Source organism: Oryza brachyantha, chromosome 10 (genome assembly GCF_000231095.2).
Source record: "Oryza brachyantha chromosome 10, ObraRS2, whole genome shotgun sequence".
In the NCBI taxonomy this organism is placed as follows: domain Eukaryota; kingdom Viridiplantae; phylum Streptophyta; class Magnoliopsida; order Poales; family Poaceae; genus Oryza; species Oryza brachyantha.
The window spans coordinates 812272-826919 of record NC_023172.2 but is presented as its reverse complement, the minus strand read 5'-3'; the positions used below and the strand labels follow the sequence as shown (position 1 = coordinate 826919).

Genomic DNA, 14648 nt, shown 5'->3' with positions numbered 1-14648 from the left:
CACTAGCATGCAACCAATGCAACTTCACGATCAAATCATGGAACGGTCTATGAAACGACCAGATACTGAAACCAGCAGACTTATTTGACTTGCTGAAAAGCCTCAAATCAACAAGTTTAACCTGTGAAGTAAGAAACAAATTAAAGCTCTTCTCTTCTGTTCTACAGTACGCCTAACCTGTAAAGGTCTGACAGGTCATGGAAGAAATGGCAGTAGACACTCAACTCTACCAAACAGTAAATTAGATGAAACAATTAATGCAAGAACATCCTCACGGTACAATATGCAACGGTACAATATGATCAACTTATAGAGCGCGAGATCAACATTCAAAGCAAAGTGCTACATGCAACGGTGCAAGAAAAAAAAAACTATAATACATGGTAGTGTCACTAATTTGTCATTAGCCTTCTGGCCAAGTTCATAAGTGATGTGATCCCTCAAATATTTATAACACACATGACAAACACTAAACTTTGATGAAAATATATCCGAGGTGGTGATTTCATTGACCCTAGACATCTCCGGCATTCTAAACTTTGATGACTAGCACATGAAGTTCCACACCCTGTATGTTCCAATCATTACAGCTGATTCACATTTTATCAGTATAAACCAGTAAACCTCATGCTAATCAACAACATGCCAACGAAATATTCTTTAATCACAAGCCAAGATAATGGCCCCTCAGCCTCAGTTTGCTCATTTTACATCAACTGCAAATATATAAAAAAATGTGGTCACCATCGCTACTGTTTCAGTGCAAAAGGAAAAGTTGCAGCATTTCTAAAATTGTTACACGTATGGAGAACACCAGGGCTACAAAATTTGTGACAATTAAGTAATCATATCGAAGCTTGCTATGTGAATCCGTGGAGTCCAAAAAAGAATGGAGATACTGTAGTTGACGTACCCAATATGCGAGTGAAAGGCCCAGCAGATCTCTTATGTCAGGGTATGTAGCCTTCAAGGTGATGGCTTCTGACTTTCAGCTGTAAAATCTGCAAATAAATCTGCTTGTCCACTTTGCTATGATGATATTACAACAACCAAATGGCTGTAGAGCAGCAAAAGGTATATATTAATCTTTTTAATCATGTGAAGAATGTGACAACATCTCTTCTGTATCCCCTAACTATCAACATCCGTGGGACATTCTCTACAAGCAGATCCATGTACTCCATGTAGAAATACGCAGGGTGGTTTAGAGGCGGTGGAGGTAGGCTTACTAGCACCACAGCTGCCATTCTGGAGTATCTAAGTATTGTGGAGTTTAGCTTGAACATTGTATAGAGGAATTTCTCGATCTTCTGTTCATTCACAACTACTTGCTTCCCATCCTCCGTTAGCGGACGTCCTTCTCTTTGTGTGGTTTCCTTCATTTCAGAGAGGTATGTACTGATTCTTCGCTGTGCACTCCTGTAAGCCTCTTGAGAATCATCCTGCTGGGCACCACTGCTACTGGTCTCCATGTGTGGTTCCCATGACTTCATAGTCACAACAATGACCTCAGCATGCATTCGAAGATCATACAAGAACTTTTTTACATCAGCCTTTAGCTCCTCAGCATCAGTATCCTCTTCCGCTATGCAGAACACTTGGATTTTGCAGCTTTCAAAGCTCTCTTTTGTGAGCAGGAGCTGAGACAGAAGCAGCATCAATCCTCCATCTCTCACAATCCAGTAGAGGTCAATAGTCCCATACTGTCTCTGGTACTCATTAGGCCACTCATCAAGGCCCTTCACAATGACAACAGCCTTGTTAGCAATAATGCAATCATTTATGATGCTGACAAATGTTGAAGGTATTTGTGTCAGATTCTCACGACGCCAAATCTCAGGGTAACGCATCACAATAATATTGGGCTTCAAGTTACCCAGTCCCATTGTCTGAACAATGCTGCGGAAACCTTCAGACATTGATGGCGCGACAATGATCTCTGCAACCCCCTCACAGCGCTTGTACTCAATGTAAGTGTCCAGCTGATGACAAGCAGTCTTGGCATCCTCAGCCAGTTCATGATAATCACCATCAATAATCGAGACAAAAATAGACATACCACGCCCCTTCTTCTTCATGCAGTTTGCAAAATCTGCAAGCTTCGGATGACAAGGTACATTTTCCGGAAGTTTACCCCAAGGACGGCAGAATATCAGAGGAATGGGGTACCAATTCTTAGGGTGCACTTGGTTTGCTGTGACAAGAATGTTTTAAGTGTTACAAAGAAGGTAACTCTTACAGTTTCAAATATGATAATTAGTTTCCAAACAGAAAGTCATACCTCCTAATGATCTGAGACTTCTCAGTGCCAATTGAAAGTATGCACTCTTAAATCCATCTCCCCAGTCACCAGCTTTACCTTTTAGGCTCACATAGTAATAGATGAGGCTTGCAAGGGCAATGGAGACAACAGTAAAAGACCATGATATCAAAAACATGATCACTGAAAATTCGAGAGAACGATCCAAGTAAGTGGAAATAAAGTATTATATGGACAGACTAATGCTGCAGCAAAATAGTTGTGTGCTAACGTACAGGTTAAACAATACTTGTAAAGTGCAGACGAGGATGTATTTGTATCAAAATTTAGTGTGTCATAAGTATTTAATCAAACTAATATCAGAAAATGTTACAGCTCATGATGCATATCATTGTGCCAAAATGAACTTGTAATAGTATATAATCGTACCAACGCAAAGCAATGCACCAACAAGCGATAGACTCCAATGGTGAAATTTCCAACGAGGGCGCCAACTAGGAGCATCAAGGAGATCAAGGAGAAAGCATGACAGGTTCACACCAGCATAGCACAAAAGGAAAAACATTGTGATTGTGGGTGTAATCAAATCCAGGTTGCCAATAACCACACAACAGATACAGATGAAAGCTGTGAATAAAGTGGCTGAGTGAGGCTCAGCCCCTTCAGAAACCTTGAAGTAATTAAGAACTGGAAGAATGTCATCATTAGCTATTGCTGCCAGTAATCTTGGAGCCCCTGTCAAACTCTGGAGCGCTGCACCTAAGGTAGACAAAATAATACCAATGTAAATCACTGCTGGAGCAGGCCATGCCACTGTAGCGGTAAGAAGCCTGCAAGTATTGAGGATATTTATGAGTTCACAATACAGGAAATCAGTAACAAAACTGCTCATGGTATGGTACTAGGACAAAATTAATATGTATGCTATAGTCGTGTTGTAAAAGTTCTAGCTGTTTAAGAACAGAATAAACAAAAGAATATATTCAACAATTATCTTGTACTGTTTAAGAAGTACTCCCTCCACTTTTTTTTATTTGATGCATTTGACTTTTGGGTATACATTTGACCATTCATCTTATTCAAAAAAATGTACTACCTCCGTTACATACTGCGAGATGTTTGACTTTTTTGGTTATAACGTTTAACCATTCGTCTTATTCAAAAAATTTTACAAATATAAAAAATGACAAGTCGTGCTTAAAGTTCTTTTGATAATAAAGTAAGTCACAAGCAAAATAAATGATATTTTCATATTTTTTTAATAAGACAAATGGTCAAACATTGTAAACAAAAAAGTCAAACTTCTTACATTATAAAACGGAGGTAGTATATAATTATTAATTATTTGTTATATTTTGATTTATTACTAAAGAAACTTTAAGAATTGACTTATAATTTTGCATATTTGCACAAAAAAATTGAATAAGACGAACGATCAAACGTCAATCCAAAAGTCAACAGGGTTAAATAAAAAAATGGAGTATGTACCTATCAGTCAGAAGCTCTTCTCTTGTGGCCAAGGCTGCAAATAGAAGGACAGAAAACAGGTACATAGCAGTTGTTGTAAGAGTTGCAGCTAATGTTCCAATTGGTATTGAACGTTGTGTGTCCTTCAATGAAGCAGAACGGTTTGAACCAGCCATAATTCCAGTGACTGCTGGGAAAAAGAGGCCTACCAAAGCACTGAAAAGTCAATATAAATAGTTAGCAAGTTGGATTTAAGCAAAAAAAAGTAATAAGTGAACTGCTATGGAGGAATAAATTAGCACTAAGATTTAGGAACTTCATTGAAACTCTAGCACAGGCTTAGTAACCGACATTTGAACTTATTCTAACTGGACAACTAAACATAATCATGAAAAGAGTCATGCCCATATATTTTTCAATACATGCAAAAAACCATAAGTAATGACAAAACAAATCGATAAAATTAAAAGAATGTCATTGACAAACGTCTAGATCTAAGAAATGTTACAATGAGTGTGAATTCTATGAAATACCATCATACAAATAACTGTCTAAAAAATACCATCACCGTTAGAGTTCTATCCATCTCGCGCCCTTAAATGACTGTTCATCTTATCGCGCTTAATGGAGGACTGCTAACAGAGCCCTAAGAATGATGATATTTCTTACCCAAAGTTGTTTATACGGTGGCATATTATAGAACACACACTTGTTGATAGCATTTCTTAGAATTAGACGTTTATCAATAACATTTCTTAGATTCTTTTCTCAAATCTTTAGTTTTTGCTTCTTTCCCTCTGCCCTTGTGGTGAAGCTCACTCCATGGCACCATCATGCCACTTGGGTCCAGGGGAACCTCAAACAGACCTAAGGGACCTCATCCCAAGTTCCCAACCACACTCATTACAAGGCAGTTTGGCTGTTCAAGATGAAGGGCTACTACAATGAGTCAATGAAATGTGGGCACAAAAGATTTACGAAAGTCCAAAGTAGCAACAAATAATGAGCAGGGGTCATTGCCAAGAGGGCCCAAAGTTCATACTTCATAGGGTTAAGTAAAAAAAATGCATTCAAATTTTGTGTTGCTTCCAGCTTGTATGGAGTATGCTTAGATTTTCCTCATAGATATTTTTATAAAATGACATTTTCTTCATGTTTTTACAGAAAGCGAAAACTTACTTGAAATCCCAATATATAGAGCCATTTGGATCAGGAACTCCAGCATTGTTTGTGCGTTGATATTCTGAAGCCCAGTTGTCCTTAAATGTGGTTATACTCAACCCAGTGATTCCCTCTAGATAGACAAAACAACATTATAAATTTATGAATCAGTACATAATACTGATCCAATATATAAGTAAAATAAGGTCAACTTACTTGGAGCATTGTGCCTTGGTGCAATGAAAACACCAAGAAAAATGCACAACAGTGAAAATAGGACTGGTATTAAGAACGCAGGTGCAACCTTGTTGATGATTTTGACACCACCAAACACAATAAAGCACAACAGTATGGTTACAATAACACCATATACTTGAAGGTCGTGCAAGCTGGGTGTTGATATAGTTGCTGCTCCAGATGTTGCAGTACCATTTCCTAATGTACTGTTGACTACTGTAACACTCTCTGCATTTAAAACAGAGATGCAAATAAGTCCAAATGGAAACAAAAACTAAGAACTAAAGGTAAGAAAATTAATTAATATTGCTGAGTACAAGCCATCCTTTCCTTTCTCAACTTCTCACAGTTAAACTAATTAGCTAATTCTGTTTGGCATGGTGTCAGATAAGGATAAAACATATGAATCCTGCATTTCTATGTAGGCAGTTAATATGCTAGACTGATGCTTCAGTTTTAGCGATAAAAGGAAGAACAGAAGTGAATAAAAGAACAACGATGGTCATCTATTCATAGTTTGTCGAACTAACTAAAAAAGGATGTCCAACTATGCATTATGAAGAGCATTACTCAAAGGAAACACTAAAGCCAAACTGAAAGTATATCTCCCCCAAACTTAGTTAATGTTTGTGCCTCTTGGTACTCCTTACCTCCAAGAGAATTTACTTCGTTTAAACTGTGAAAGGACATTCAGTATCTATGCCCAGAAATGCATGATACAATAAATATCGGCATCCTTTATGTCCTAACACTAGCAGAAGGCTCGAAATACAGGGAGATACTTCTAGTTTTCTACCTTCACTCACAAACATAAAGTAAACTTACTGACTATTATCACCTGTAACTTGTACTTACCTTTAAAAAAACCAGCAGAAGGAACTGCATCCAAAAAGGTTTCTACAGCTCCTAGCACATACCTGAAAATGACAGAATATGTTCGCCAGAGAGAAAAGGGGTCACATCCATTTTGTTCATTGCATAATTTGGCTTTAACGTATAAGACACCAGTTGCATCATACAATCATTATTTATCCATCTCCCTCTATACGTTTTCCTCAACAAAGTGGTTGAGTTCTGGACTTTCGCATGTAAGAACATCAAATAATGGAAGATTGCATTAAAGAAATCATTAATTTTCACCAGTTCATATCCTACTAACATTTTGTACATCAGATGATATAGGGATTCATCTTTGCTTTGTTTCAAGCGGCAAGTGTAGAAAGAGTGTATAATATTGCAGTGACTCTGTCCATAAGCACAACCATTTGAAAAAGAAACCTTTGAGTGTTTAAACACTTACATGGATCCAGCGACTGCATTTCCAAGGAAGAAGCATAGTCCAATGCTAACTCCAACTTCAGGACCAAGCGCACGCCCAATGAGATAGTATGGCCCACCACCCTATGGGTCATAAAAAAATGCACATTACATTGATGGTAAAGTGTATAGGGAGCAATGAACAAAATCAAGGTAAGATCTGAAGTATCCCCAACATTGAATCAAAATGTAACTTATCCCTCCTACTGAATGTTAGCCACATCTGGTATCAGATTCAACCAATGAAATAGAAATGAAACAAAGATGGCTCAGAAGAAAAACATGTGACATACCAGAGCTTATTCTATCAATTATTCCACATGTAAATTACATTCAACATACCTTCATTGCTCCATTCGTTGCAATGGCACTCAATGATATTCCAGTTAAAAATGTGCATGCCCCACAGAATGAGACTAAAACAAGCGATTGCCATGCACCTGCCATACCTACAATCCTACAGGAAAGAAAAATATATTAGTCAGTTGTCATGCATAAGGGCACGACGAGATACAGGGATAATAATTGTTGAAATGGCACTGTACCTGATATGAATAACAGGGGAGGGTACAAAGGTTTATGAAGTTAATCAAGGGATTAACACACTGATAAGTTAATATGTCAAAACTGGATAGCACTTTTTACATTTAATAATTTCGTTTTACTGCTTTTAAAATTGGTTCTACTATGGGAAAAGGCCATACAAGAAAGAAATGCTACAGTTGAGCTTCTGTCAAAAGAATGACGGGAGCACTACATTGACGAGCACAGGAACAAAATGTTCACAAAAAGAATAAACAAGGACATTCAAACAAAAGAAGATGAGAACTTTAAAGTGTTAGATGTATATGTATTCATACTCTTATAGTTTCTATATTCTTATAGTTTCTATATTTACTCACCTTGTACCTGTATATATTCGGGCCTAGTGCCCCCATAATGAATACAAGTGCTATTCATAACATAAAGAAAGTACACAGAATATTTTACCATGTAAAACGGATATAATAAATGATTCCCAATATATTCTGCAAGCATGGGACAAACACACCCATCAGGGTACCAAACTTGGGTCCAGTTTCCTGCCAGACCAATAAAAGTAATGGAATCAATGATATAATGTCTCCAGTAGTCATAAATTCAAGTGACTTAAAAAAATAAAAAGAGCAAGAAAAACAATGGTGATGAATGGAATTTAAACTGAACAATCTTTGAAGACCAGGCATAATCTATCAATTTTCCAAGTGTACTGAATAATACAAATAAACAACATGTGTTTATATTAAGCAAATGTATTTAGGCATATAACAAAACACTGAATATAACAGATGAAGCAACCAGTAGAAACGTATTGGTTTTAAATTCTGAAGTTATATCTAGATACAGAAAATGTATACCATATGTACTGAATTATTGCGACTGGTTTGTTGCATAAGTCAAAATAAACCAGTCTGTAGCTATTCACTCTCAACATGGAGAAGTATGACTAAGTTTGAAACAGATGGACTTCATCCTAAATGCTGAAGTGGAGAATAACCTTTGGCCGTCCAATCGTAATTGCTATATCCTCGCCATCCCTAGGACTGGAAGGAGCCTGAATCTGTTCTCCTGTCATGCTGTTCAGTTTCAATCAGATGCTGATGTAATGAAGAAAAGCAATAGTTCTATTGATTTTTTTGTAGAGCACACGCCACACGCTCTCCACAAACAGAAGCAAAGCAAGGATCATACCTCTTGAGGCCCAAAATATTTACAAGGGAGTCAAAACCAAAAAGCTCAAGCTTTGAATCCCCTTGAGATCCCGTGGAACCTTCTTGCATGCTCGGGTCCACTGTTAGGTTCCTATAATTTGTATAAAAATGAGTTAGCTTTTACATGTCAAAGTAGGACAAACAGAATTCCTCAAAATTCTCATCTCGATTGTTAATGGGAGTTAAAAAATGCACATGGAAGGAAATTATACCCACCAAGTATAAATATCTCTTAATGTGCAAATAACAATATGAACATACTCATGAGGCAAATGAGTGAATATGCATGAAGTAACATCTATTTCATTGGAGCAAACGAGATGTGCAGGGTACACAATATTCATAGAGAAACCAATTCCCCACGCTATGGAACTCAATAATTGGAATTGAAGGACAAAAAACAGAACATGTTTATCCTCTTCAAGCAGCAGCAGCTGTGGCATCTATTGACAAAAACAGAACATGTACATAGGAGCCTGATATATCATTTAACATGGGAATGCCATACGAGCCTATGAGGCAAAATTATGGCTACAACTCAAAACATCGCCACCAACACCGATTTAAGCATTGTACTATGCAGTGATAGCCAGCAATATGGTTGGTCCTGAATATGTCGACAGCAACAAGCCACAATATCTTCCATTCAAATTTACTCAAAACCAAGTATTATCATATAGCAGTATATTACTGCAAAATTTGAAAAGCAGTAACATTACAATTGCAGGGGTCCCACAAAGCAAATAAAACTCGTCTGGTTTTACAGCCTTGGTCCTGATTCCCGAATCTCTAAATGAAAGAGGAGAAAAAAAGTGTGGCAAAAATGGTTGTGGAGGCTAGTCCAAAGGAAATACATAATGGTGGAGATGTGTCAGTGCACACTACTCATCGGTTCCTAACAATCAAACCTACCATCTGATTGATTGGTGAAACACCCTAACCATTTTGCTTAATAACGCATGGGCAAGACAATGCACGCGGCCAGATTTGCACAAGCAATGGGTAACACTGATTAAAGCAGTACTAGTGTTATGTCTACTCAATATCATCAGACACCTAGGAAGAAAAGGTCGCGAAATCGGGAGAGAGAGAGAAGCGAAGTGTACATACCTCGGCGGCTGGGGCGTGATGCCACCGACTGCGGTGGTGGAGGAGGACGAGGAGGATCCGGGCTCCATGGAGGTCATCTGGACGACGGCGCGATCGCTAGAGCCGACGGGACGATACCTCCGTCCGCCGTTGGGCGGCGCCGCGGGCACCGGTAGCGCGTCGTCGGGCGCCCCCTCGATCTCCCCGTTCTCCATCCCCTCTCTGCGCACGGGTGAGATCTAGGGTTTAGAAGCGGCCACCTCCAAGCGACCGACGACCCCCCTGCCCAGCCTGATCCAGATCCACCACGCCGCCACGAACAGCGGCGGCTGCGAGTGACTGTGCTGTGCTTACCAGGCAGGTGTATGGGGAGGTCGACGGAGGAGGATGCGCCGGCGGCGAGGGGCGAGGGAGAGGGCGAGTGCGAGTGCGGCGGCGGCGGCGACGGCGAGGGGAATGGTGGGGGCCGTGAAGGACGTGACGCGGTAGGAAGGTGGGCAACGGTCAGAGAAGGGAAAATAGGGAGCGAGAGAGATTTACGAAATTCGCTTGTTTTCGGGGTTGCTTCTTCCTCAGGTTTTTGGGTGCGTTTGTTCGGTTCAAGGAAAAGAAAATAGTACAAGAAATGGAAAATCTTGCGTGTTGACTTTTGACCTTCTAGAACCTGCTCTGTGGGAGTAGAAGTAATAAAATGTTAAGTGTGATTAGTAAAGTATTTCTTGCATTGTCACTGAAATACTCAGAGTTAAGAGAAAAAATTGTATAGAGTATTATATACGATACCTCATTTCATATAATATGATTGGTTAAATTTGACTATGCAAGTATACAAGACCGTTGTTGTACTGTTGCCTCACTAGCCACTGTAAAGAGTTGTTTAGATGGATAACTCAACTTGTCACACCACATAATAGACATCCATATTTTTTTTCATGTTATAATTATGGATCACTTCATTTTTCCTCTCGATATAACCCTATCATATTGTATTCTACGCCAAGTTATGGTTAGCATTTTATTAGTCAAAGTCACACATTTTAGGGGGAAAATCTAATGTGCACGGTGTAGGACACGTGAACCGTTTACGTGTATATACTTTATAAGTATAAACTTTAGGCATATAAACTTACGTGTATATATATATATATATATATATATATATATATATATATATATATATATATATTCTCTATATAAAAAGAACTACATAGATATAAATACAAATATTATAAATATAAACGTAATGACATAACCATACCAACAAACAACATGTTACAACCTTCCATTCAAGCTACACCAAGTCAACTACCACCTACATCGACACCAGCTCAAGACTTTGGTGGTCCAGTTACACGTAGTCGAGCAAAGAAACTACACCAAGAGGTGAGTGCGCTACTTTGTGAAGTTTATTTTAATATTAATTAGAATTATATACTACCTAAGTCATGCATATTGCTAATGCTCAAGTTCACTAAAAAGAATGACAAGAACATAGAAAGAGATTACTACAGAGAAGAGCCACACTTAATCCAGTTCAGTCTATTAGAACCAATCGAAAAAAACAATCATAGCTTTTGATTTCCAAAAGCTATAAAGCTCCATGAGACCATGAGAACATTTTAAAAAACTTATGAAGTCTAATTTTCAATGCCACTAGAACTGAGTGGTTTCCATTCGTAATTATTAGATCTAACTAGTTTAGTTCGGACTCTACATGATGTTCAAATTCTCATGTAAAATTGTACCATTCTACAATGTTTCATGGTGCATGATGCACATGGTTTTAAAGCTTATCAAGTTAACTTTCCAATGCAACCGACGGAATGTCTTGACTTTCCAAGAAGGTGTTATGACCTAAACACTCAAGACCGCACAAGGCCAATAGCCACGCAAAGACAACTCAGGAAGGCATTTCGAGAAGACCTTTCACCTGTTGTCTTTTTATTTCTATTTTATGTTTCTACCTATCTATTAGGAGGGTTGTACCTAGTATAAAGACTCCATTGCTTAATAGCAAAAAGAGACTTTTGATATTGAGAATATAGAAACCTTTGTTCAGCTGAGTGTTAACAAATCTTGTGAGTGATCCCTATCCTTTTGCTCTTGTAATTTCCTTCGCGGGATTATAGAAGCAGCGACTTCATCTGCTCCCAATTGGTGCTCCTACTCTTTCGAGGTTTACTTAATTGATTATAGTTTGTGTTGATTGGTTCCTTGAGAGCGTTGTTGGGCAAATCCTCGATTGAGGTTGCCGGTTAAAGACGGTGGTTGGTTTTGAGTTTTATTTGGCAGGTTACACTAGTTATCGTTGCTTGCTACAAGTTATCCGGTTGTTCTACAACTAGTTATCAAAATCACGATCCTACGACGTGAAGATTGGGACACCATGACACATCACTTCATATATAGAAATCTTTATACGTATAAGTTTATACATGAAAATTTTATACACATAAAATAAAAAAAAATAAAAAAAATACTTGTCTTGAGTGCAATGCGCGGAAAGGCCATTCAACTGCGTATTAGCCTTTCTGCAAATCTATTCTTCTACTATAGTGCACCAACTACATGTCTTCACTTTTACAACCCTCAAATCCAGCATGTCACATTCAATCTACCGAAAATAAATGGACGTGATTACTTTAGTATAAAAAAGATTATATTTTAATTTAGCAAGTAGAAGATTATATTTTGAAAAAAAAGGAGATATCCTTAATTAAGATCTTCTTCATGGCATGATTACTATATCAAGGTGAAGAGGATTTCTTATACAATTTCAACTAAAAAAATTTATATAAACAAGACAACCCCTTTCCACGTAACATTAAAAGATATACACTTTTCAATAATATAGATTATATAATTACACACTAGATATATTTGCAATCATTAATTTGGAGGCACTGCGCGCACAGTATGTATGCATCCATCATGTCCTACGCGCACGACTCAATGAAAAATTTATCAATCTATGTGTAAGCATGGATAGGGGTGGACAGAAAACAAGTGTCTCGTTAGCTCGCTCGACTTGTGATAAACTCGGCTCGGCTCGGCTTGGCTTATTTCATTTTTCTAACGAGCCGAGCTATTTTAGCTCGTTAGAGATAATGAGCCAGCTCGAGCTGGCTTGTGAGCTGCTCGCGAGCCTAACGAGCTAGACAAATGATACGCGATTCGCCGGCGTTCATTGATTCCACCCCGAAAAGCATGTGTCCAATACTTTATAGGTTCACCATGTGATTTGTTGGTTCAAACTTTAATATTTAGATATAATTTCATATGATTTACATGTTTGAACTAAAAATTTGCTTGTATAATCTATTAAAAAATTGTTTAAGTTAACTTTTCATGCATGGCTTGCGAGCCTAACGAGCCAGCTCGAGCTTTGTAACGAGCCGAGCCGAGCTGAGTTTTTAGCTCGTTACGATAACGAGCCAAGCCAAACCAGCTTATTATCTTATCTTAACGAGCCAGACCGAGTTGGCTCGTCATCCACCCCTAAACACGGAGAGCAGGAATCTCCCACAAGTCACAAGCTAGCAAACTGTACCGATGGGGGACTTTGGGCAAGCTGGAGAAAGTACTTTGGAAATCGCCTCACGTACGTCGGCGGTTTGGGGGATCCTGTTGCTCGCCGCATCCAGTGACTCCGATTAATAAAGGACCAAGAATTTCTCCGTGTTTTAATAAATAATACTATTAATTTTCTATTAGATGTTTGATCATTTTTCTTATTCAAAAATCTTATTAATTATTATTTACAACAGGCTTTAATTAAAATGTAATTATTATATGAAAATGTAAGTTCAAATTAAATATATTTAATAATATATCTAATCACAAAAAATAAATGATAAGTATAATTTTTTAATAAGACGAATGATCAAATGTGTGTTAAAATGTTGATGGCATTTGGTCAAACATGTGTTAAAAATTAATGACATTATCTATTAACATATATATAGTATTTTTTATGGGACTCGACTATCTGTTAATTATGTACACATGACATATATATGCTATATATTTTAATAAAAATTTACATGAAATGATTTTTTTTTATCCCGATGGGGAGCACGGGCCTTGGGCAAGTCTTGTGTAAAGTGTGGTCTCTTGCCATCCTCTCCTCACTCTTTTACACCAGGAGGGAAGAAGATTTGGGCTCCGAATTATATTCGTCTGGGCTCGATTTGTTTGCGGTTGCAGCCTTCCTTCCAGGCCGCAAATTGGCCTGGCACGTAAGGCCTACTTTAGCTCCCGACTCCCAAGCCCAGCCCAGTCCACTCCATCACAGTGGAGGACTATGGGTGTGTTTGATGACTAACCCATCCGCGGTATATTCTCCATTCTTATTTGGATTTATATAAATTAATTAATACTCTCTATATTTTTAATTTTTAATTGATGACGTTGATTGCATCTACGTTTGATCCTTTAATTATTTATTATTTTCTTATGATTTGATTTATTATTAAAGTAACTTCAAGTATAATTTATAATTTTGTACATTTGGATAAATTTTTTTATATTAGATAAAGAGTCAAACATAAATCTAAAATTCAATTGTGTTAAATTTAAAAAAATCGAAGGGACTATATATGATGATATAATTGTTATAATCCACAGACTATATATCTAAATTTGTTATAATCCATATAAATATAAATAATTCTAAAAGTATCATTTTGTAAAACGGGGGAGCAGTAATAATTGGCACAAAGTGACGGGTGATTAATAATCGATCTCAAGGCCCTCAGCCAAGACATCACAATTAACAGGGTAACTAACACTAATTTACGTTGCAACCAAATATACTAATAGGTAGGGATTGAATTAACACCAAATCAATTTTTTGAGAATTCATAACTAAATCTTCAAACCAAAGTTCAAACTACCCAGTTGATTGTAAGTACAAAAGTCAAGCCTTTGCCTCGTCTTCTTTTTCTTAAAAAGAAAAAAGATCACACAACAATTTATACTTTTGTTATACTCATGGCAAACCTTGTAAATTTTGTTTTTCTTGACTGTAAGATGTTGTTTTTGTTAAGAGGGATGCAATAAAAATGAAGAATACTTTTGTTTCTAGTTATGCACATAAACAAGTTATTGTCCAGATTCCTAGTTATGCACATAAAGTTTCTCTGAAATGAAGATAGCAATTCTTATATTACACTAGTAGACAGGAGAGGCACAAAGTTTATAGGCATTATCGGAGATACATAGTATAGTAACTTAATCTTTTACATGCACGTGGCACGAACAATTTAAGTAACAACATGATTAGTTGACTATTTAACATGATTCGTACTTATGCAATGCCTATTATTTGAGAGCATATATAATTCGTGTTGATTTCGGCATATAGA

At 37.4% G+C, this 14648-nt stretch overlaps 1 protein-coding gene across 3 annotated transcripts; it reads right to left on the bottom strand.

Moving 5' to 3' along the window:
• Nucleotides 1-275: 275 nt before the first annotated feature.
• On the bottom strand, nucleotides 276-9824 carry LOC102713940 (cation-chloride cotransporter 1). 3 transcript variants are annotated; one of them, XR_001551299.2, is made up of 15 exons: nucleotides 9637-9824; nucleotides 9304-9504; nucleotides 8174-8284; nucleotides 7980-8058; nucleotides 7433-7524; nucleotides 6785-6899; nucleotides 6426-6526; nucleotides 5981-6042; nucleotides 5105-5353; nucleotides 4907-5021; nucleotides 3749-3943; nucleotides 2690-3090; nucleotides 2282-2443; nucleotides 914-2194; nucleotides 276-716 (listed from the first exon to the last, which is right to left on the bottom strand). XR_001551299.2 is itself a non-coding variant. In XM_006661553.3 (14 exons), the coding sequence occupies exons 2-14, from the start codon at nucleotides 9495-9497 to the stop codon at nucleotides 1095-1097; spliced, it is 2976 nt and encodes a 991-aa protein (XP_006661616.2). In that variant the 5' UTR covers nucleotides 9498-9504; nucleotides 9637-9824; the 3' UTR covers nucleotides 724-1094. The 3 variants fall into 3 exon arrangements, 2 of the variants coding, with proteins under 2 accessions (XP_006661616.2, XP_015697408.2); XM_006661553.3 differs by lacking the exon at nucleotides 276-716 and having other exon boundaries at nucleotides 724-2194; XM_015841922.2 differs by lacking the exons at nucleotides 276-716; nucleotides 9304-9504; nucleotides 9637-9824 and having other exon boundaries at nucleotides 724-2194; nucleotides 7980-8050; nucleotides 8174-8259.
• Nucleotides 9825-14648: the final 4824 nt, after the last annotated feature.

Excerpts from the sequence above, each read along its gene's own strand:
- LOC102713940 (XM_006661553.3), bottom strand. The coding sequence starts at position 9,497 with ATGGAGAACGGGGAGATCGAGGGGGCGCCCGACGACGCGCTACCGGTG. Across the intron at positions 8,059-8,173 it reads AATATTTTGGGCCTCAAGAG|CATGACAGGAGAACAGATTC; the intron begins GTATGATCCTTG and ends GAAACTGAACAG. Across the intron at positions 2,444-2,689 it reads TGGTGCATTGCTTTGCGTTG|TGATCATGTTTTTGATATCA; the intron begins GTACGATTATAT and ends TCGAATTTTCAG.